The sequence below is a fragment of the Cricetulus griseus genome, chromosome 7 (assembly GCF_003668045.3).
Source record: "Cricetulus griseus strain 17A/GY chromosome 7, alternate assembly CriGri-PICRH-1.0, whole genome shotgun sequence".
NCBI classification, from domain to species: Eukaryota; Metazoa; Chordata; class Mammalia; order Rodentia; family Cricetidae; genus Cricetulus; species Cricetulus griseus.
In genome coordinates, this window is record NC_048600.1 from 63686792 (window position 1) to 63710628 (window position 23837).

Consider the following 23837-nt stretch of genomic DNA (forward strand, 5'->3'; position numbering starts at 1 on the left):
TCACCACAGTGCCTCATCACTAGCCCAGTCGGAGTTCAAGGGCTCATAGGGTTGTAGCCAGTTGTCACTGTCGTTCTCTTCCAGGACATGTGGCCCTCGAACCGGCAAAGAGCAGATGGTTAGGGGATCTGGGTGTTCGCTGCCATCGTGGGCTCGGGGCCTGAAGTAGGCGTAGAGAGACCCGGAGAAAGTGTCGGTGAAGGTGAAGATGTGCGTGCCATCGGACGCGTTGAAGAAGGACAGCTTCCCCGCCTCGTAGTCCAGCAGGATGCCCACCCTCCGGGGAGGCACGCGTAGCGCCAGCGCCACGCGCTGCGGGTCCAGCACGAAGTACTCGCAGCTGTTCCACAGCCCCATCACCCAGTAGCCGGCCGCGGGGCTCAGGCGCGCGGGCCCCAAACGCTCCACCGACTCCAGACAGGCGCCCAGGAACCAGCGGCTGCGCCGGCCCACGTGCACCTCCCAGTAGTGGCGGCCGCTGCAGAAGCGCTCCCGGCTCAGCACGCACGTCTGCTCCAAGAACCGCTGCGGGCCGTGGGCAGCGATACTGGGAGCCCCGGGTCGGGAGGACACGCTCTTGAGGTCGTCCGAGACCTCCAGGCTAGGGTGCGCTGTGGTGGGATCCAAAGTCACGTCCACTGAGCGGAAGCATAGGGTTAGTACCTGCTGGGAAAGGTTCAGACAACTCCCCTTCTCTCTCCTCCATTCCTCTCCCTTTTGCTCCCTGTTTCTCCTCCTCTTTCCTGCCCTCCCTCCTCTTCCCTCTTCTTCCCTCCCCTCCTTTCAGAAATCTTCTAGTTTCTCCGGTTGGAACTGGTGGAATTGTGTGCTGGAGAATACACACACACACACACACACACACACACACACACACTATATCAACTACCCCTCTTCTCAGAGTGGCACACTCCTGAAGCTTATTGCTTTCCTAACAGAAAAGTCCCGGAATCCCATTCTTAGGTTGCAAATGAGATAGGTTAAGCCTTTTGCGGCCTCTATTTCCTCTGGTTCCACCACCAGGTCTGAACAGCAGCACGCTGTACCTGGGCTTTACAGTAATTTTAGGACTCTTAAAACTACAGGGAACCTCTGAGGTCATCGAATCTAATGACCTACACTCCAACACCCATGCTCCAAACACATCTATCCACTCTATGGTTGAGAAATTGGAGCATACACACCCCCCCACCCGCACCCTACACAACTGCAAATACCCACCCACTGGTTTCTTGAGACAAGGTCTCCCTGATTAGTCCAGGTTGATCTTGACTCATGAGCTTCCTGCCTCAGCCTCCCAAAGCTGGGATTTCAGGTGCCTGAGGGGCCCCTTTCTGAGGAATGATCTGAGAGCTTCCTTTCAGACTCTGCCCTTTCTTTTGCAAACAGATTCCAGAAGCAGCCTTCCTGCCCTTAGGAAATGAACACAGTGAACCCCCAAAAGCTGTGCCTGTGTGTGAACAGCTTGTGTATGAAACATGTGCACATGAGAGTGTGCGGCGTGCTGTACGTATACTGTGTTCATTTCCAGGAGACAGACTTGGCTCCTGGAAAAACCCCTCCTCTAATGTCAGACCCCACCCTGTCCCTTCTATGCAAGACCCAACTCAACTCTGCCACCAGTCACACTTACGCAGCAGCTTCGGTTACTTACCCGCATATCGCTGGGCTGCTCTCCACTCTGAAACCAAAGAGAGGGAAGGGACTCAGAGAACTCAGCCAGCAAACTTAGGGAGCTAGCTCACACAGGATGCAGGTGGACAGAGCCTCATCATGGCTGAAGGCAGGGTGATGGCTTTCTGGGAAACTTTTGTCTAACTGACAGCCTAATCTCCCTTCCTGGTTGTACCTCCTAGAGACAAATGGCGATTGGACGACACACTTAAGGCTTGTTCATTGTGGTTTGCAGTGGTATACAGTGAGAACCAGAAAGAAGAAATGGACCTAACACACATATGAGGTGGATATTTGAACAGTGATGCATGTATAAAGCAAGGGACAGGCAGCATGAGACTATAAACGATGTCTACTCAACCCTAAACTGCATGTGACAAAGTGGAAATTCAGATTTACAAGAATATATACAAAATAAAATATTAGACTGTTGGCCTTATGGAGGGAATATAGGCCCTTATGATATTGTTAGGTTCCAAGAAATTCCTTTCTCCAAAGCCTGGCATTTAGGCAAAAGCCAGCATTCCCTTGGGATTTAAGAAGACAGTTGTACTTGCTAAAAGGAGTCCTTAACCTTGGCCAAAGTGACATATAGCTCTTCCATTAACCTATGCCTGTGGTGCCTATTACCACATCAAGGTCTGTGCTAGCACCTGGGCTCCCTCAGCCCCAGCTTGGTATACCCTGCCCCCTACCCTAAACCTCTCCAGTTCCTGAGCTTCGCTTCCCCACCCCAGCTTCTCTTCCCCATATAAGTCAGTCATTTTGGCTACACATTCTCTAGGTTCCCTTCTTGGTTCTGCTCTTGACTCCTCTCTGGACCTCTCTTGTTCTGTTTTCCCTCTCTCTTCTCTTCCCCCCTCATGGGCCAGTTCAGTGTGGACTCTTCCGGATGCCTCTGGCTATGCCTCCCTCCTATCTACAATAAAAACCTTCTCCTCAACCACACCTAGGAATGGCCATGTTCTTATTTTCATTCAGGTGTGAAGAGAAGTATTTACATATATAGTAACATGTCTACTCTAGACACACAGGCAGTTTGAGGGTGAACATCAGAAATTCAGGTGATTGTGGTGTGTAACCAGGATTGGAAACACTGTTTTGCCACATATAGCCTCCAGACAACAAATATAAATATAAAAGTGAAACATACAACATATGAAGCTTATGAGAGAAGGTGGAAGCACTAGAGAGACCGTGTTGCTGCCACAAAGAGAGAAGAGCTGGTTAATGATAACTTGACTTGTGTTTCTTTTGTTTTATTGTTTGTTCATGTGTTTGTTGTTTGTTTGTCTGTTTTTGTTTTATAATTGTGTGGAAGCTGTATGGATTCATTAGAAACCATACTTGGAATTTTGATCATTTCTCAGGCTGGTGATAGGTGGAGACACAGAGAAGCCACAGATAGCCATAGCCCCAGACAGTCACCTCAGCACTGTGCTGCTCATCTACTTGGTAGATGTATCAATGCATTTCCAACTGAGAACATTTTCAACGTACATTTCACAGTATGTTTTCAATTTACTTGTAAATGGAAAATGTCCTAAGTAGGAAATGCATTTAGATCATGGTAGGTTAGGGAGCCCAGTGAGAAGCAGTGGGAGAGAGATGGGATTTACTTACCAGCCTGGCCTTCCGACCTTCTCCAGTCTGAAGCAGCAAAGGAAAAGGGGAAATAGAAAGTCAGGACACCACACTACATTTGTGTCACAGTTATCTGATTCTCCCTTCCCTCACCGCCCACACAGTCAGCACAGTTCCAGCGTGGGTGTCATACTTTGTTGGGAGAGGAGAGGATACATGGACAGCCAAATGCAAAAATGGGACAGGAAGGAATAGTTCTAGGGATGGAGGGCACTTACCAAGCTCTGTCTGAAGTCTTTCTGCAAGCAAAACAGAGAGAAACATAACCCTTTGATGCAAAGGTCTATAATCTCAAACCACTTCTGGCTGCAACTCTATCCTTTGATGCTACATTGCCCTGAGAAAGAGGCTCATCCCCAGCATTCCAGAACCTTTATTCTACCTTCATTTCAGAGGAAGGAATCAACAGGCACTGGGCCAGGGAGGGAAAACAAGCTTGGTTCTAAAAGGTTTTTTCCCAAGGCTCTGATCTGGTTGGAGAGGGGGTTCATTCTTCCTAAAACTACAAGATTTTCCTGGTGTGTGCAGGGAGAGGTGGGGGTGGGGAGGCAGAAGAATGAGCCCAGATACCGAGCACAGCCTATGTTATTTTGGGGGGGTCATTTGCTGAATACTTTGTTTAAAGACAGGAAGGACATGACAATTTTTCTCCTGGCTAGATGGAAAGGCTCTGACTCTGCTACTAGAACAGGGTGCTCTGTTCTCTCCATCTTTTGTACTCTTTTAAAAGCAATTAATATACTAATTCAGAATGTGATGTTGATTCATTAAAATGGTTTTGCTTGGTAGGACTGAATAGGCAGCAAGACAAGGCTCTCTACTTTTTCTGTTTCATCTGGAGTTTTGACAGGGCAGGAACATTTTGGTTCTCTGGATTTTCATTCTATTATGGGGGCCTTCTCCATTTCCCCATTCTTTGGGATCTCTCAACCTCCTTTGGTCTTTTGAGACAGGGTCTCTCTGTGTTGTATGGTCTGAAAGTTATGAACACTCTTGGGTCTGTCTCACTAGTGGAATGCTGTGATTGCCAGTCTTTACCAAGGATCTCAGGTTCCTCCCTTTCCTTTGTATGGCCCTCCTCTATACCACACTCCTTCATGGTTTTTAGTTGGTGTGTTCTAATGAGAGGAAAAGTAATTTACCAGAGCTTTCCCATTTTACTGCAAGTTCAAGGGTCATTCTTCACAGTGGTATTTGGGTAAAAAAGAAAATGATAGACTCCAGGAACATGAACTGGAGGAAGTAAATACTCTAGGAGGATCTGTTCAGAGGTTCTTCTGTTGAATGAACCCTGAAGCCTGGGCACCCACAGGCAGCCCATCTCAGTCTGATTGAGGAAGGAGAGGCACCCACAGGTGGATGGAGAAGCAGATGGATGTCATCCTTCTCTTCCTCAAAGGAGCCCAATTGCTTGGATGCCCTTTTCTGCTCCAGAGGTGGCCAGCTAAACACACTTGCCCTGCAGCCTGCTCTGTGATGAAGAACCCAGAACTTACCCAACCGTGCAGTCAGTCTTTCTGGAGACAAAAGGAAAAAAGATGTTCTCAGAGTGGGGAACGACCAGACAGGGCAGGTTATAAACACCGGGACCTCGCTCCCCCAAAGTGTGCATACTCAGCCCTGTGCATCTGGAAGCCAGCCTTGGTGCCTGGACACCGTCAGTCCAAGCAAACCCTGTTTTTCCCTCTCTCTTCCCTCCTCCTAGACGCCCCCTCCAAGACTGAGGTCTTGTTTTGGAAACCCAGCGGGTTCCTGGGCCCTGCTCCAGGATGTGGGGAGAGGGCACCTCTGCTGGCTTACCTCTGTCCTTCTCTCCCTGCTTCTTCAGCTTCTCTGAAAGGAAGAATGAATGGGGGGACAGCTAAGTATTGCCTGCCTGAAACAAGGTATCCTTCCTGTCTGGGTCGCCTCCATGCCTCCCCACATCCCACCACTTTCCTGCTGAGAGATTAGCAGCTAAGCTTCCCAGTAGGTAGACAGTTTGGGAGAGGGATCCTGGCTAGATTTCTCTGCTGCCATTCGTTGTGCTTCAGATTTTTCCTGCCTTTTAATTTTTTAACTGGCAGAGAAAACCAAACGGGTCCAGACCCCTAGAAGGCGTGGCTACAGAGCAAAACCAACTGCAGGACCTGACTCATACCTTGGGAGCATCGCTGCTTGTAGAAGTACTGCAGCGCCAGGATGGTGAGCACAGCCAGACTGAGTGGGAGAGCCACCAGGGTTCCCAGGAACGCTTTCTTCCAGGGGGACGTTCTGGGTAGGAATACGTCTGCAAAACGTATCACATGGTGTTTGTTGTCTCCACTTAGGCTCCACTAACCACTAAAACAAGGCTATATAGGACCTCACATCCCAGAAAGTCTTGAGTAACCTTAGCGTGGCCAGTTACACTTTAAGCGGGAGCCCTTGTAGCCAGGTGTGAACTGGACGTGAGGGCAACTGCACAGCCTTCACTCCAAGTAGGGTCAGGTGCAATGGCAGGACTCGGACAGGAAAGCAGAAGGGAGGGCTGTGAACCGAAGCTAAAGCACGAGTCCTGGTATGCCCTACATCTCTTACAACTGGGTGTCCACTTCTTCTGGCTCTAATCCTACACTTGAATGAATCCAGAATCCAAAGCTTTGTTTTTGAAAACCAGTGAACTGTTCTACCTGGTTGGAGGGGGGGGGCGGGGTCCTGTTTCCCAACATTTATCTCAGTTCTCAGTTCTCACACCACTGGAAGAATTCCCAACAAAGCCAATAGCTGTTTAACCACGCCAGTTCCCCAAGCAATTCCTAAGGGTAGGATGCAGCTTGGGGCTGTGTGTAGGCTAGGGCAGCTCCAACGGTGACCAAAAGGGCAAAACTGGAGCTTAACCCAGCAGAAACATCTGTGTCAGTTTAATAATTTTTGTGTCTGTGTGATCTAATTATTCAAAGGTAATGCTTTATCTCAGAAGGGTGTTTCTTTAAGAAATATGTTTAACCTTTAAGTATGGTAAATTGAGGCTGAGGTCACAGTGGTTAAGAGACAGACCCTCGTTGCTCTTCTGGGGTCTCATGTGAGAGATAGGCTTTGTATCAAGGAGCTAAACCCCAGCCCTCATCTTAGCCATGCTTTACTATACAGAAGAGTGACATTAGGTAAACCAACGTGTTGTGTACCTATCATCAGTGTCCATTTCTAGAAAGTTTTCATCATCTCACACTGTCCACTGAACACTAACACCTCATTCACCCTTGGCCTCTAGACTCTTCACAACCACTATTGCACTCTCTGTTTATATGAACTTGACTGCTCTGGATACATTATGTAAGTAAAGTCACACAGTAATTTTTCCTTTTGAGTCTGGCTTATTTTGCTTAGCATCTGTAGTCTTTTTTGAAATGTTGGCTTTCTAGAACTCTGTTTTCAAGGTCTTGTATGAAGGGGTTGGTCACACTAGATTTATCCTTCATATACAACTTTCACTGCGCAACCTGCTGTCTCCCTGACTTGGTGGCTAGACCTTTGGCCCTCAGTTCCAGCCCCTGTGGTCTCTCCACCTGATATCCATTAACAACAGTGGACATGCACAAGTATGTACAGATCTAAAGGTCTATATATTTAAGCTTAATAATAAACTATAAATTATATATATATGTATATATATCCATATGTATATATATGGATATAAAAAGAAAACAAGGGAAGGAAGAAAAGTCAAATTTTTCCTGATACTAAAAGAAATCCATAGCTCTAAGGTTCTCTTTCGGATTTTTTTTTTTTGCAAGTTCTTTTTTCCTTTGAGATGCATGTAAATCTACTTGAAAGCTAAACAACTTTTACAGTTTTATAACCCAGGACTGTTGTTCTTCAGGACCATCTATTTGTCATGCAAACATCAAGGACAAGATACCCAAATCCCTTTTGCTCTGGCAATTTAAATTTAGGGTTCAGCTTCAGGTTATAACTTCATGCTTACCTTAGAGATCTGGATACTTTACTTTCCTTTTGGATAAAGACAGCTAGCACAGATTTCCCCACCACCCAGTTATCAGGGAGATTCAGGATGAACTGTGCATGTCACATGAGGCTGCCAAGTCAACCTACTTAAGGGCTTGTTACAGTTTGTCTTAAGATCATGCATACAGTAGATTGCATCTGCCTGATACAAAGGAAGATGGTATTTTTCTAACTATTGATTTCCATTTATAGGAAAAATAACCCACAGGTTATATTTGTCTTCAAGGCTTGAAACGATAAGGACTTGGGGGGCTGGAGAGATGGTTCAGCATTTAAGAGAACTTGCTGCTCTTCTACAAGACCTATATTTGGTTCTCAGCACCCACATGGAGGCTCACAACCATTTGTAACCTCAATTCTAGAGGATCTCATGACCCCTTCTGGCATCTGAGAGCACCAGACATGCAATTGGTGCATAGACATACATGCAGGCAAAACAGCCATACACAGAAAATAAAATAAAACAATAAACAATAAACTGTGAAGCCAAGCAATGGCTGAAATTTCAACTCTGCCTGAACATCTGCTTAGCTGAATCACCTTTTTATGATCCAGAGCTACATGATGTTACTCCCAGGTGCCTTTTCCTGCTTCTCAGTTCTCTCTAGTACTACCGCCTTCTAGGGCTTGCTACTCTTTACTCATCTCATCATCTGAATCCCTCCCTGGGATGGGAGCCAGAAGGTCAGGATTTGGAGTTCTACCAACGGTGGCTTGAGGGATGATGCTAGGCACAGATGATTTCCCATGGTGATCTATAATGAACTTCATGAGTCTGGTACATGACCTTTGGTATAGAAATGCTGCTGCCCTGAGCCTCCTCACTTACTACTTAGTTGTCAGCTATACTCTCAGAGTTACTCTTAGCCAAGTAGATTCAGGTTTCAAAACCAACCGAACCCATACTCAGCCAAGTCTCAGAATCCTTGGGTCCCTACAGACCACCTCTGGACCATTCAACAAAGAGATTTGATGATTAGAAAGACATGTGTGAGCCAGTGCCTACTGACCTGCAACCTGGAGCACAAACTCTTTCTTCTGGGCCAGCAAGGGGTTCTGGATTGAGCAAGATACTTTGCTATGAGCCCCTCCTCGAACAATCACAGATGTGTCCAGACTGAACAGGCCCTGGGCATTCTGGACAATGGCTTCAGACTCTGGAGGAAGGCACTGCCCCTGGTGGTCTCTCCACTGAACCTTTGGCTTGGGATACCAGCCACTGGAACTGCATCGCAGCTGAATGCCTCCTTCCTTGAAGCCCTCAAGGGAGATGTGTGGGTCTGAGCCTAACCCTGGGAAAGCAGGAGTGTGAAAGATCAGACTCACTTCTAGAAGCTATGCATAAAGTTCATGCCACTGTTCACCATCTGAGGTCATTATGAGATGCCAGCAACACGACTCTTCTTATCATGTATGTGAGCTCACAGCCCTCCAGCTATGAACTGCCAAAGACAGTTTAGATTAGGCAGGGACATTAGGAAATATTCAGAGGAGAGCTATATGCATTTAGTTATATTGTGTAATAAATGACCCCACCTCAACGAAGAATAATCTCACCCAGAATTCCAAGACTATCCTCTGTTAGTTCTCACTAGATCTCAAATGCCTATGGTATGTGCAATCCTTTCCCAGTCAAATAGAGCTGGCTCTGTTATCTATCTAGCTATCATTTGCCAATTAAGTATCAATTTATGTGCTAGGGGTCAAACCCAGCTCTTGTTCATCTAGGTAAACATTCTATCACTGAACTGTATCCCCAACCATATGTTTTAAATTTGCAAAATATTAATATATGTGTATGTATATGTGTACAATATATCCTGAGTCCATTTTTGTTGGTGGGATATAAGGTTTCAAGGCTGACCACTCTGCATATATGTAACAATAGCACTCAAAGATAAAAAAGGCTAGCAACTTGCCAGTGGAAGGCATTTGAGAGAAGGTTGCTAGGAAGGGTTGGAGAAAAGGAAAGAAGGGGAGAAAAGTGATGTAATTCTATTTCAATCAAAACCATATTGAAATGTTAATGTTGTTTAAATATAAATAATGTATAAGATACATACCAGGAAGGCCCCAGGCCTTTCTCCATCATTTTTTATTCCCTACAACCTCACTACTTGGGGGATCAAATTCTATTAGCTTCTACCTTGTACTTCTCACATTTCTTTCTATGATATCCCCTTTATTTCTTGTGCATGAAAATGTACATCATCAAATTTCTTTTGCATGTTGTTTTCCTGTCTTACTAATGGACTCTAGGAATCACTACACATCTGTTCACTGAGCTCCTTGTCTTTCTAGCTTCAGAATGTGGACAGTGATGACGGACCACATCGGGCTCCTTTGTGTTTGTTGTATTTAGGAAGCTTCAATGCTCAAGAAATTCTAAGTAACACTACAAATACTAATCTTGCACTAATGCCTATTATATCTCCAAGTTACTTTGTCATTACAGACTAAAATTATATTTTCAGCTGTCTTAGTAATTTTTAATGAATGTATTCTCCCTTTTATTTGCTGTATATGGATTTGTTGGGATGCCTTTTCTCTTTTTAACTCTTTAAAAACTGGAACCAGGAATTGAACCACGGTCTTGGGCGTGCTAGTCAGGCACTAGATCTCTGAAGTATCCCTCTATGCCCCGCTCAATGTTTTAATACATTATGTTTGTTTGTTCTCGATCCGAGATTCCCTGTGCGCGTTTGTCTCCTTGAGTATAAGGCAGTTCTATCCAATCCCATCCTTTTCTCTGTCTCCTGCTCCTGACTGGCTCCAGAACATACCTGCTACTTCCAGTTCCCACGTGGCTACACCAGAGAAGTTGTGAGAAAGAAAGCGGCACCCATATTGGCCCTCGTCGGAAGGAACCACGCTGAGGATATGTAGGATCACGCTACCATCTGCAATGTCGTTAGCTTCGAAAATGGTCCTGTTGCGGAACTGCATCATCTGCGGGCTGGAGAGCCCCTGCTGTTCCTGGTACAGGTACACCACGTTTGAGACCTGGGTCTGGAACCAGCGGATCTCCATGTGCTCTGCATCCTGGTATGGTGACAAGTGGCACGGGAACTCCACCGTTTCCCCGACAAGGGCCATCAAGGACTCGCCAGGGCCCAGCACCTTGAACTCGTCTAGGACAATAATCCAAAACAATGGCCAAGATCAACCTACTTCAAACCTAAGTTAAAAAACAAAAACAAACAAACAAACAAAAAACTTCCCTTTGCAGATTAGAAATCTACAGCAAACTATGCAAATGACAACGATGAATTGTTCTCCAAGAACAACCTGTGTGGTTTCCTGGAGAAGACATTGTCATAAAAAAAAAAGTTGGAGTATGAGTTAAAATGCATATATACACACATTCCAATCAAGTGCACTGTGCAGGGCTGGACTGGACTGGTTACCGGTTTGAATCAATCAAGAGTAGATTATATCTGGGGAACTGTATAGTCAGAGGAGCACACTAAATGCAACGTTTGATCAAAAAAATCCATATTATTTGGAATAGAGAATTGTGTATTTGTGTAAATGCACCAAGAAAAAGATTTTAAAAGAGAGACGCTATATGACTGATGTGGTGAATTCTGTGCAATGAGAATGGAAAGTCTTATTTTGCCCGTGTCTTAGTTAGAATTTCTGTTGCTGTGATAAATACCATGACTAAAAGCAAAATGAGAAGGAAAGGACTCATTTCCTCTTACAGGTAAGTCAGGGCAGGAACTCAAGGCAAGGACCTAGAGGCAGTAACTGAAGCAGATATCGTGGAGGAGTGCTGCCTACTGTCTCTGTTCTCTACAGACTGCTCAGCCTGTTTCTTATATACCCCAGGACCCCCAGACCAGCGTGGCACCATACACAGTGGGCCGGGCCCTCCCATATCAATTATTAGTTTTAAAATGCCACAGGCTTGCATGCAGGCCAATCTTATGGAGGCATTTTCTCAAGTGCACTTCCCTTCACTCAGATATCTCTGATTCGTGTCAAATTGGCAGTAAACTAGCCAACACAGGCAGTTTTCACAGTGTTTATCAATAGAATACACATGCACAGTCTCTATAAAAACAGAATATATGTGGAACATAATCTATGGGGTTCTCTGCTCTGTGTGTTTTCATATTTAAATGCCTACTGAATTCTGCTGTTGAGAGACCTGCCACGACTTGGTCATTTCTCTTCTTTCGTGGAATCTCCAAGTGGTCTCTCTGCTATCCTTAAATTAGTCTCTTTCCTTCTTTCCGAATTCAATTAAAACTTCTTCCCCAAACTCAACATCCTAGATCTCCCTCCTATCCTTCTCTTTGCCCATAGATCATGTATCCTTTTGGACCAAACTGTTTGCCTCCTGGATGAATCCCAGTCAATCTCAATCACCTTCCTACCAGGTTCCCTCTCCAGGGTCTTTTCAAGTGTCTTTCTCACACACCTGAGATCTCTCTGTCATTATCCCTTCTTCTCTCCTCGTTCTCCCTCCCTCCCTCCCTCTCTACTCCATCCCACTTTATCCTCCATCTGTTTCCTTCCCAGGGAATATGTATTTTGCAAGGCTTTCCAGGGAAAAAGAATTGCTCTTGGCTGTGCTTATCTTTGTTCCTGGGAAGTGTATATGGGTTAACAGGGCCTGGTGAACTGATGGAAGGGCATCAAGTTTATGGCTCTTTAACAACCGGTATAGAAGTAGTGAGTGGTGGTATATAACTGCAATCCCAGAAACGGGGAGGAAAGGGGATTGTGATTCCAGCTACCCTAGGCTGCATAGCAAGAATAGTCTCAAAAGAAAAAAAAAAGCAAAAAAAAAAAGAAAGAAAGAAAGGAAGGAAGGAAGGAAGGAAGGAAGGAAGGAAGGAAGAAAGAAACCAGTCAATGAAACAAACAAAAAATCCAGAACCTTGCATGGTCATCTTTTTGCATTTTAGCAATTAGTATGGTCTGGTGCTGCATTATGAGAGTCCATTTCTACAGGTCACCTAGCAAAGATAAGGCAGGGTTTTCCCAGTTGCTCATATCCTACCTGGGTGGACCGAATATGGCTGTAGATCAAATACACTACCTGAGTCTACCTCCCCCAACTGGAGGAAGAGGAGAAAATGGGTGAAGAAGATGCTGCTCCACCATTGCTTCAGAAACCCCAGGAATACTGAGAAATCTGCCATCTGTCAACAGTGTGGGCCACCTAGAAAGTAATAAACATGCTGGGTTATGTGGGCAGTGAGCGTTCGCTCAGCAGGCCTGAGATCAGCTGTTGTCTCTGTTACTTGCTGTTTTCTGATTTTGGAGTTCCACATCAGGCCATGGCTTCTTTTAAACCCCGACGGGATGTGAGAACTGCTTCTAATTTTACCAGGAGATGTTGTTACCATTGGGCTTGTTGGAACTCATGGATCTGTGAGCGGACAGGGCTGAAGGGTCCCAGAGGAAGCCAAGTATTGTTTAGAGTCAGGAATGGAGCCATACCTTGTGTGGGGGCTCGGTGTCACCCTCCTCTGGGTTAGTGACACTCCCCAGAGAATGAGAAATCTCAGAAGAATCTCAAATGCAGTTTTATCTCCCTTCCTCCCCACCACTGATCCTTGTGTACAATTTTCTATGCCCTGGAACATCAGGTTCATAAGATAGGGGAACAGAGAGCCGTTTTGGTATTTTTTTTTTCCAAAACAGAGTATATATCTGGTGGCTGCCTGCCAACTTTTGGGACATTCTGGGACAATTTCATCTGTTCTGATCCCTCAGGTAGTGCCTTTAGTGGGTTAGCTAGTCCCTGTTCTTGTGTCTATAGCAGTTTTAGGCCCAGCTGATGGAGGGCCTCCAGGTGGAGGAAGGCCACCTGGAAAGCTCTTCTTCCTCCTGTGGTCCAGAAGACTCAAATTCAGCCCTCACAGGGCTGTCTCTTCTAGCTCTAAGTCCCCCTTGGGCTCTGTGCTAGCATCTAAGCCTAGCAGCCAGCAAGTCTCATGTGGTCAACACATCTTGGAGTGCACACAGTCTCTCCACATAGCTTCTTTATTTAGTTGTGGGATTTAAAGCTGGTTTTGTAGCTGGGTGAACCTCAATGTTTGTGATTGAGCAATGGAAGGAACCACTGTCAAGGGAAAAGTTTAAGCCTTCTATGGATTGACAAGATGTTGTTTGAATGACATGTAATGTTCACACCTGTATCCCAGCATGCAGAAGGCAGAGGGATCATGAGCATCAAGAGAGCCCAGACTTCCTACCCAGACTCTGCTTCAAACATAGAAATAAAGACATACTCTATAAGTAGAAGTCAGCACCTTCTCCTTCTCTCCTCTCTCTCTCTCTCTCTCTCTCTCTCTCTCTCTCTCTCTCTCTCTCTCTCTATCTTTTTTTGTTTTCCAAGACAGGGTTTCTCTGTGTAGCTTTGGAGCCTATCCTGGCACTCGCTCTGGAGATCAGGCTGGCCACGAACTCACAGAGATCAGCTTGCCTCTGCCTCCCTAGTGCTGGGATTAAAGGCGTGTGCCACCAACGCCCAGCTTCTCTCCACTTTTAAAACATCAGTTTCCCATTTTCTTCTAGAAACCGTTTAGCCCATCACAACATTTCCTCTTGGGGAGAGGATATTCAGTGGATTTTTATTCTTCATTCTGTTAGTATTCAGGCATCTGCACTGTCCTGCCCTTGGTGTTCTGAAAGCTGCAGCCACTTAGAGCATTTCCTGTGCACATACACTATGCTCCCTTTTAAAAGGGCCCTGCCCACCTCCCATGCCCCCCAAATCCATGTGTGTGTCTCTCTCTGTGTTCCTTTCTCTCTCACTCTCTCTGCTTTTCTACCTATCTCTCTGTCTCCCTTCTCTTTCTCTCTCTCTCTCTTCCCCTCTCTCGTTGTCTCCCTGCCTCTCCTCTTCTGCTGCTCCTGTCCCCAGAGGCCAGTCTCCCCCCTCCCTTTCCCCCCTATATGATCCCTTTCCCCTAATAAAAACCCCTCCACATGAACTCTGTGGCTTAGTGTCTTTCTGTCTCAGGAAACTTTTTTTTTTTATTACAACACATCCCAACTCACTTTTCTACTCTGTCTTTTGTCACCCCATTTTCCATGGCTTACTGATACTCGAATAGCCTACCACCAGCCACACTATCTGCAAAACCATTGGCAAAGGATTGGGATTGTACAGCAGGAAAGCAGTCATAGGAAGTAACAGGGAATTGATGAAGGCTTCTCAGAGCAGCTTCTGGGTTAGAAGGACAGTCTATGGCAGCTCTGACAAGTGACAGCAAGGCATCCGAAGCCACACTGGCTTGTGTTTCTTCCTCATCTGGTTTCCCTCCCTTCTCTTTTGTGCCTCGGTTCTGTGGACCGGGCATAGCTTAGAGCCCCAAGAGAGCAAAGCCACGTAAGGCACATCACCACCCAGATAGCAGTTTGCAAAGCAGTGGGACTGAGGCTGTATTTATGGGTCTAACTAGATGAGCTCCAATGAGAGGAATTAGTCAACTGCATTAGGCGGTAGCATGGGTCCGTCCACTCAGGAGAGGATGTCAGGGCAATAGACAGAGAGCCTAATGAACCCTAACTCTGGTTAGCCCAGGAGAGTCTGTTCTTTCCCAAGTGGTAAGCAAGTGGGGTAGTGTGTTCCAGAATTGGAATGGAGGATCCACAGTTCTTTGTTGTCATTTCTCTGTTGTGATATACACACATGATTTCCATCACCGAAGCTCTAGGAAAAGAGGTTGAAAATACAGGGAGCGCATGCGCACGTGCCCGCTCCCCAAGCACATGCAACTCATATATGCCCACAGCAGTAAACACTAACAAAAATTGAGCACTTATTTATCAAACACCTATATCATCAGCATTACTGCTACTTTTACCAATAAGCTCAAATTACAGGTAGGGAAATCAAGGCATGTGGGGCACTTTCACGCACAGCTAGAGGGTATTAGAGTGAAGTTTCTATCTCAACTGTTGATTATAGCACCTGTTTTCTCTCTCTCCCAGCTTCCTACCAGCTGTGTTGGGTCAGTTCTGGTTTCAGCTTTGAAGTGCATCAATAACCTGAAACCATAACACTGCCCGGAACCACTCAGCCTCAAGCATTGCCATGGTCAGCCTCACTAAACAGACTAGATCACAGGTATCCAGCTACAAAACCAATCGGTGAATTTAAATTTTACTGCTAATTAAAGCAACTTAAATCAAAGTTTCCCTAAGACTTTGTCACTAGCATCTTCCCAGATGGGAGTCCCAGGTACTTAGTCCCATGTTCAGTATTCAGGGGTGTCTGCTGGATAGCCTTTCGTTGGAAGCTAGTGATCTGCCGACTTCCTGAAGGGAATGGAAGAGATTTTCCTGAGGTTGACTTTGTGGGGAAACACCACACATCTCCCCATTGCTGCCTGGCTGTCTTGAGGCCCCTTTGCCACCTGTCCTTCAGCTAAAGGCTCTGACCCTTCCTGGAGTGCGGCTGCCCCCTAAGAGGAAACACTTTCTAGTTCCCGCCATTTGCACTAAGGTTGAAATGAGCTCTGGATTCTGATTCAGATGGAGAAATTTGGCTGGAGAAAGGAAGAAGCTAGGCATGTTGAATTTGGGGTGAGAATGGAGACCTCGGTGAAGGGGCCTCGGACCTAGCCTAAGCTGTGCAGGTGGGGACCATATTCTCTCTGCTCTGCTGGGATCTCCAGAAATGTTCCTTTCAGGATAAAGGGCATCTTGCACACTAAAGTATTGAAACCCATCTCTCACTTCTGTTTGGCCATTGCTGCTTTTGCAAAGCGCAATTGGTGTGTTTCATCTTGCTGCTACCTGCATGAGCTCCAATGGGCAAATGAGCCTGATGCACTTCCCTCCCCTTTCCCACTCCAGTGCCCACTACTACTCACTAGCCTACACTGGTGTGATTTTAGTTGGTCCATAAGAGGATTTCCACCTTCTTAGTTTCTAGGGGCCGAGTTGCTTTAAGAATGAACTCTTCATCTGCAGGAGGAGAAGAATGCATCCAAATCTTGCCTCCTCGGAGGGGCCAGCCTCAATGGGCATCTCTCCTAAGGCACCCCACATCTCACAAAATCACTGGGCTCAGGCAATCAGAGTGCTTTTCTATGATATGCATTCCCCCTGGGTTTCTCTCTCTCTCTCTTTCTGTTTTCTGTTTCTAGAAGGTTCATACAGGTGTTGCAAAGGAGCCACATACCTTTCAGGAAACAGCAGAAGATCCAAGTGGCAGATAATCTCACTTCCCTGTAAAGGGGATGACTGTGAAGTTAGTCCCTGATGCTTAGGACTCTTTTGACATGGACTGGCAGCTGAACTCAGGAAGCGTGGGGTGCAGCTCATGAATGACAGAAATACTCACCCGCCTTCCACCTTAGGACATAAGCTATTGGCTCTACCCTTTGTTATAAATACCAGAATAGACAGAACAAAATGAGGAAGTCTCCGTCATATCCTGTCCCTGTGAGGAAAAAAATCACACGCTAAATTCCCATAGAAAATATCTCTCCAGGGTCTTAGAAAGAGGCCAAAGGTACCTGAGAACTTTATTAGAACAAGCTGCATCTGCAGAGGCTAAGAGTGGAGAAAAATGTCCAAGCTGGCCACCAGGAGTGCTGGGTAGGTAAAGCTGGATATCCAGGGGGCAGAATGGTTGTCTTAGGCTAGTCCCTCTCTCTCCCCCAGTCACATTGAAAGAGACGGAGACTAAGCTGAAATCTTCATGAAAAAATGGGACATGCTTTTGGGCCCAGCTCCAACTTAAGCCATTATATCTCTCTTCAGGGAAACACCGGCAAGGAAATAGCTTGAGAACTTTGCCACAAGCAGACTTACAACAGCTTTTCATATACAGCTTGGAGACAGTGGGGTGCCAACATTTCTCTAGCGAAGCAGAATTCCACATAAAGCTGAATGGGAATAGCAGAGAGGCCTGCTGGAGGTGGGGATTCCACTCCTCTCTTGAGTTTGTTATCGAAAGTATGTCCATCTCTTCAAGTCTCTCCAGTCATTTGACTCGTCTCTATCTGCACCTTCAACGGCATCCTTGCTTTTCCAGTCTTGGCTCTTTGCATTCTTGCCTCTTAATCTCTCTACTGAGCAGGGAAGCAAAGCTGTCCATTACAACCACCGTGCGTTCACGGGGCATTCTATCTGCCTCATTTCTGTCAGTCAGCACTCTTTCCCAAGATCCCGATCAAAATCCCTGCCTCTGATGGGTGAATTCTTCCTGTGTGCATTCCTCTTCTTTCTCAGATTTCATAAGAGGGTCTCTGAGACCACCAAGGCCACAAGAGTCATGGTCTACAGGAGGCAAGAAGCCAGTTTGGTTCAACACACATATGCAGAGGGCCTAGGTCAGTCCCATGCAGGTTCCTTGGTTGTCACCCACAGGCCATTTTTTCCTTTTTTAAAAATTTAAATTAGAAACAAGCTTGTTTTCCATGTCATTCCCAGTTCCCTCTCTCTCTCCTTCTCCTCTTCCCCCCACTGACCCCCCATCCCATCCCCTTTCTGTTCCCAGGGAGGTGGAAGCCTTCCAGGGGGGATCTTCAAAATCTGTCTTATCATTTGGAGCAGGGCCTAGTCCCTTCCCCCTTGTGTCTAGGCTAAGATAGTATCCCTCTATATGGATTGGGCTCCCAAAGTTCATTTGTGAACTAGGGATAAATACTGATCCACTACTGGAGGCCCCATAGATTAACCAGACCGCCAAACTGACATCCTCGTTCAGGGGGTCTGGAACAGTTCTATCAGTCTGGGGTTCATGAGCAACCCCTTGTTCAGGTCAGCCCTACAGGCCATTTTTGAGACCATTTTTGTATTCCTGGGACTGGTAATAAAAAAGTTGTTGTGGATGCAACGATTACAGGATCAAATAGATGCAAAGAATCATGGCAGCTTTGAGAGAAAGAGCTCTTAATTCCATTGGTTGATAGATTGTTTGTAGAACAAATTGTATGTAATACAGCCTATCCCACATAAGCCATAATAACCCACAGGAAGGGCAGTATATATAGCATTTTCCCAAAGGCAATTGTGACCTGAGAGAAAGGTATGATTAGAGGTGGAATTACCGTAGGGAGGAATATAAGCACATTTAATGCATAAACAATGCTATTAAAAAAACACCATTGACAGGAATATCAGAGGAAGCTGCATGAATACAGGTGTGGGTAGACTCTAATGCATATGAGTAACTCCTAAGCCATATAAAACATTTTAAGAGCCCAGGAATAGATGGTTTCTGCTGATTAAAAAAAAAAAAGATTGTTCTTGTTGACTGTCATGTACCAAATGCAGCCAGAGGTTATTTTCTGAACCACTGGCAACAGATAGCACTATTCTGGGAACAATAATATCAATACATTAGATTAGATACTCCTTTTTTCGTCTTCATGCAACTATAATTTCCACTATCAGAGCTCTCTGGAGAGTACCTAATTATGCTAAAATCTGTATTATTGAATTTGGACTGATTGATTAGATTAGTCCAACCAAGATATCCTTCATCCATGTGACTCAATATTTGTATAACATCTTTTGTCCAGACAATTGGTTCCAATAGATAAAAAACAATCATTAGCATGGCAAAACAACAGCATGCTGTCTCCTGTTACAGAAGCACATTTTATCACCCCTGATAAAAAAAAAAATATTTGGATTCTGACAAGCTGAGAATTAACATGTACTACAGTCAGTAAATATAACAGCATCATTTTCATGTCAGTGGTATTGTGTCCTTGATGATGTCTCCCCAAGTCATAGGCTTACTCTTCTCTTTAGTCATCTCTCTTCTCTTTAGTCATCTCCCTTGATGGGTTTGTTGTCTACCTTCAAATGCTTCATTTGTCCAGTGGTCTCTGGGATGCTGTCATGGTCAGCTGCATCAGAACAGAAATCATCTGGGACTTCATTCATTTGGGGGGAAGAAACAAAAATAACCTCACCCTGATGTTAGAAGAACACCTGGCCCTTTCTATCGATTTGTTTCTAGGTATTTCCATTTAACATATACTTTAGGATGTGTCTCCTTTAGGGAAAAAATTCTTTTCGGGTAGCAGCAGAAGTATTGTCATTTAAAGTGAAAAAATTTGATCTGACGCCAGGGATCTACTCACCAGATCCAAACTCTGCAACGGGACCCAACACACCTGAACACTGCTGAGGCCCAGGTATCAGTGCCACCTCCATCCATGAGAAGAGGTCAGACATCAGAGTATTGGGTATGTTTGAATCTACCAGAAGGGAACCTTGGTCCCATATCCAGAAGGAGAGAAAGAGACTCCTGCTACACCCACCAGAAGAAAGGCTGAGAAGAGGACAATGTAAAAGCACATTCAACGTCAGAAAACCCCATATGACACCACAGGAGACTAGGAACCATACACCAGCAAGACCTGAACATCACGATGCAGATGAACCAGAAGAGAATGACCTTAAAAACATCTTCATGAAAATGATAGAGGACCTCAAAGAGGACATGAGAAAAAGAAATGGAAGAAAAAACAAACCAAAAAATACAAGATATCAACACATCTCTCAAGGAAACAGTTCAAGGCCTAAAAACAGAAATAGAGACAATGAATAAAGTACAGTCTGAGGGAATGCTGGAAATAGAAAAGCTGGGTAAATGATCAGGAACTACAGACGTAAGCATAACCATCAGAATACAAGAGATGGAAGAGAGAATCTCAGGAGTTGAAGACACACTAGCGGAAATAGACTCATCAACCAAAGAAAATTTTAAGTCCAACAAATCCCTAACACAAAATATCCAGGAAATATGGGATACCGTGAAAAGACCAAACCTAAGAATAGTAGGTATAGAAGGTGAAGAAATCCAACTCAAAGGCGCAGAAAACATATTCAACAAAATCATAGAAGAAAACTTTCCCAACCTAAAGAAAAACATGCCAATGAAAATACAAGAAGCCTACAGAACACCAAATAGACTGAACCCCCAAAAAGGTCTCCTCGCCACATAATAATCAAAACACCAAACATACAGAATAAAGAGAAAATATTAAGAACAGCAAAGGAAAAAGGTCAAGTAACTTATAAAGGCAAACCTATCAGAATTACACCTGACTTTTCCATGAAAACTCTGAAAGCCAGAAGTTCCTGGATAGATATTCTACCTACACTAAGAGACCATGGATGCCAGCCCAGACTACTATACCCAGCAAAGCTTTCAATCAATATAGATGGAGAAAACAAGATATTCCATGATAAAACCAGATTCAAACAATACATATCCACCAATCCAGCCCTACAGAAAGTTCTGGAAGGAAAACTGCAACCCAAGGAAGTTAACTACAACCAGAAAAATATAGGCAATAGATAATCCCACTTTACCAACAGCAAAAGGGAAAAAGGGATAGAGCCCCACACATAATCTCGCCACCAACACCAAATCAAAAACAAACAAGAATGAACAATCAATAGTCATTACTATCCACTAACATTAATGGTCTTAACTTGCTTATAAAAAGACACAGATTAGCAGAATGGATAAGAAGACAGAATCCTTTCTTCTGCTGCATACAAGAAACACACCTCAACTTCAAAGACAGACGGTACCTAAGAATTAAAGGTTGGGGAAAGATTTTCCAATCAAATGGACTCAAGAAACAAGCCGGGGTAGCAATCCTAATATCCAACAAATTGTACATTAAACTAAAATCAATCAAAAGAGATGAAGGAGGTCACTTCCTATTCATCACAGGAGAAATCCATCAGGATGAAGTCTCAATTCTGAACATTTATGCACCAAATACAAAGGAACCCATGTTTGTAAAAGAAACATTACTAAAACTCAAATCACACATAAAACCACACACACTTATAGTGGGAGACTTCAACACCCCACTCTCACCACTGGACAGTAACACCAGACAGAAACTTAACAAAGAAACAAAGGAACTAATAGAAGTTATGGTACAATTGGACTTAACAGATATCTATAGAACATTCCATCCAAATACAAAACAATTTACCTTCTTCTCAGTACCACATGGAACCTTCTCTAAAATTGACCACGTACTTGGCAATATAGCAAACCTCAACAGGTACAAAAAAGATGGCTCAGGCGGTAAAATGATTGTGCTTCTAAAGATTTTGCATTTTGATTAAGTTCATGAAATTTTGAACGTTCTGAAAACAAAGTGTTAGAGGTGAGGAGGGGGCCAGCACTTCCGCTTGAGCAATAGAGGATGTCGATGGACCTGGCAGATTAGAACGAGCATGAATAAGAGTTATGAAAAACGTTGAGACTTGTCTCATAGACATCTGAAGGGAGAGAAATAATTGTGAAATAACATTAGTAGTGGGACTGGGTTTAACTTTTGAAGTTTCTAAAAGAGAAACAGTTTCAGCATAATTTGAAGAGTCACTTAAAATATTCAGTGGCTGAGAAACATCTAATAACAGCTGATTATGACAGGTTCAGACTGTTGAGCTGCACAACCAGGAGTTGGTATAATCTTTCATTGTGGACAGTGTAGTGAAGATGGAGTTTCTGTTCTGCCCAGTCCCACAGCTGTTTAGTCCCAAAATAAACACATAGAGGCTTTACATGCAAGTATTCTCTGCAATGAGTTGTTGGTCTGGTTCAATGCTTCTGGCTTCTGGTATACCATCAGAACTGGACCCTCATGGAAACTTATCTTGGCTGTTGCCCAGAGTCACGGAGATCCTGTGACTATGGTTCTATAGGACCAGTCCCTTTATACTCTCTAGCAGCTCATAGATGGTGTTGAAGTTGGGGTGGGCCAACTCAAACCCTGGATAGTAGCTGAGTGGGCCTGGGTGGTAGCTGAGTTGGTCATTTGGAGCCTCCACTGGGACTACTTCCATCAGATAAGGGTCAGGACCAGCTCTTCTGGGGCCAGCTCTCCCATTGCAGCAGTCAGAGAGGGGGCATTTCTTCAAGGGCTGTCAAAGGTTGGGGTCAACTCTCCTGTGCACACACCACTGGGGCCAGTTCTCCTGGGGAGGGGACACAGCTCTCCTGCTGAGGCACCCAGAGAGGAGCATGACCAGTTACTTCTCCAGTGCCTTGACCACTGGGGATAGCTCTTCCATGGCTCCCAGTAGTAAAATGACCCACAGACATAAACACAGATCCAGGCTGTGGTAGACCACAGACCAAGACATGGCTCTCAGCTGCAGCTCAGGCCCAGATGTCACCATGGCCTTGGGTGACAGCTTAGGCCACTCATATTGGTATGGTCCCAGAGACAGCATGGCCCTTGAACACCTCAGGCGGTGCCCAGACCCTTGGTATCAGTACAACCTTTGGTGGTAACATGACGTCAACACAGACCCCAGCTGTGGTAGGGCCATGGACCCAGACACAGGCTTTGGGGGCAACTCAGGCCCAGACATCACCATGGCCTCAGGTGCCAGCCCAGAGCACTCAGATCAGTATGGCCCTGGCGGCGGCATGGCCCTGTGACATCAACATGGCTTCAGGTAGTGGCCCAGACCACATTTTCAAAAGATCTTAGAAGAAGGTGTTTAGAATAATGTTTATAATGTTTATCTATAGATCTTGAGTAGCATGCTAATGCCTCCTGTCAATTACTATCAGTGTGGAACAAATAATCACCCTGAATTTATTTTATTTAGTGGCACAATGATTTCTATAGACTCTTTACCAGGAAGTGGTTTAAGACCTGTCCTTCCCATCATTATCCAGTCTATAATTTCTTATCAATTAGGAGATATAGAATGTTCTGGAGAATTGTGACATGCATAAATTTCTATAATACCATTACCTTTTTGATATATAATTCCAGTAGGTAACGAGGAGAAAGGAAAGATAAGTAATTAATAAGGATCTAAGAGGTTAATTCTACAAACTTCCACTTTAGCTGCAGCATTATTTAATAAACTAATAACTCACTCTGCTTCAGGTGTAATGTTCCTTATAGATTTAACTGGGAGTCTCGGAAAATCAACTTAAAGGACAGAGCCAAATACTTAGTGGTGATGGGCAGATAAGGATGTACCCATATATTTTGGCCCCAAATTATTGTTAGTAGTTGAGGGTACATTGTTTGGGAAGTTATAAGCTGAGGCAATGATGGTAAATTAGATGTAAGTAATAATGTATCCCAAATAATTATAAGGTGGTTGGTTGCCTTTGTGTTTTACCTAGAACTATGTTCAAATTTTACTCCTTTAGTTTATTTATCATGAAAGTTATGCACTCATTTAAGTATGGATTAAGCGAACAGGAGAGGAGAATGTCTTTGATAAGGCTCAAAATTCCTGCTTCTGATGGACAAAATTCGTCTCCCTGTGTGCAAATCTCTTCTTCCTCAGTCTTTGACTTAGCCCTTAGTTTGAACTTTTGTGACTGTCTCATGGGGGGGGCACAGTCGCAATTTTCTCTGGATGACTGTTTTCTTTTCAAGCATACTTATCCCTCCTGGAGTGTAGGGATCAATGCTTCTTGACTCTTGTTTACTAAGTGCCAGGGATCTCCTTGAATTGACATACAGATGAGACTTTCATGAAGTAGATGCGAGTTTTGCTTTGTGCTAGATGGGTTTAATAATTTCTTATCCATCTCTCCC

General features: G+C 44.7%; 1 protein-coding gene across 1 annotated transcript; it reads right to left on the minus strand.

Moving 5' to 3' along the window:
* LOC100770259 (butyrophilin-like protein 9) lies at nt 1-12455 on the minus strand. The gene is made up of 9 exons (XM_035448105.1): nt 12353-12455; nt 10086-10433; nt 8313-8594; nt 5456-5584; nt 5116-5148; nt 3534-3554; nt 3295-3321; nt 1652-1678; nt 1-638 (listed from the first exon to the last, which is right to left on the minus strand). The coding sequence occupies exons 1-9, from the start codon at nt 12453-12455 to the stop codon at nt 1-3; spliced, it is 1608 nt and encodes a 535-aa protein (XP_035303996.1).
* Nucleotides 12456-23837: the final 11382 nt, after the last annotated feature.

Bases quoted from the DNA above. Each gene is read 5' to 3' on its own strand.
- LOC100770259 (XM_035448105.1), bottom strand. From the start codon at position 12,455: ATGGCAGATTTCTCAGTATTCCTGGGGTTTCTGAAGCAATGGTGGAGC. The intron at 5,149-5,455 runs GTATGAGTCAGG...TCTTCCTTTCAG, and splicing joins CAAGCAGCGATGCTCCCAAG to AGAAGCTGAAGAAGCAGGGA. The intron at 639-1,651 runs GTAAGTAACCGA...GCTTCCGCTCAG, and splicing joins AGCAGCCCAGCGATATGCGG to TGGACGTGACTTTGGATCCC.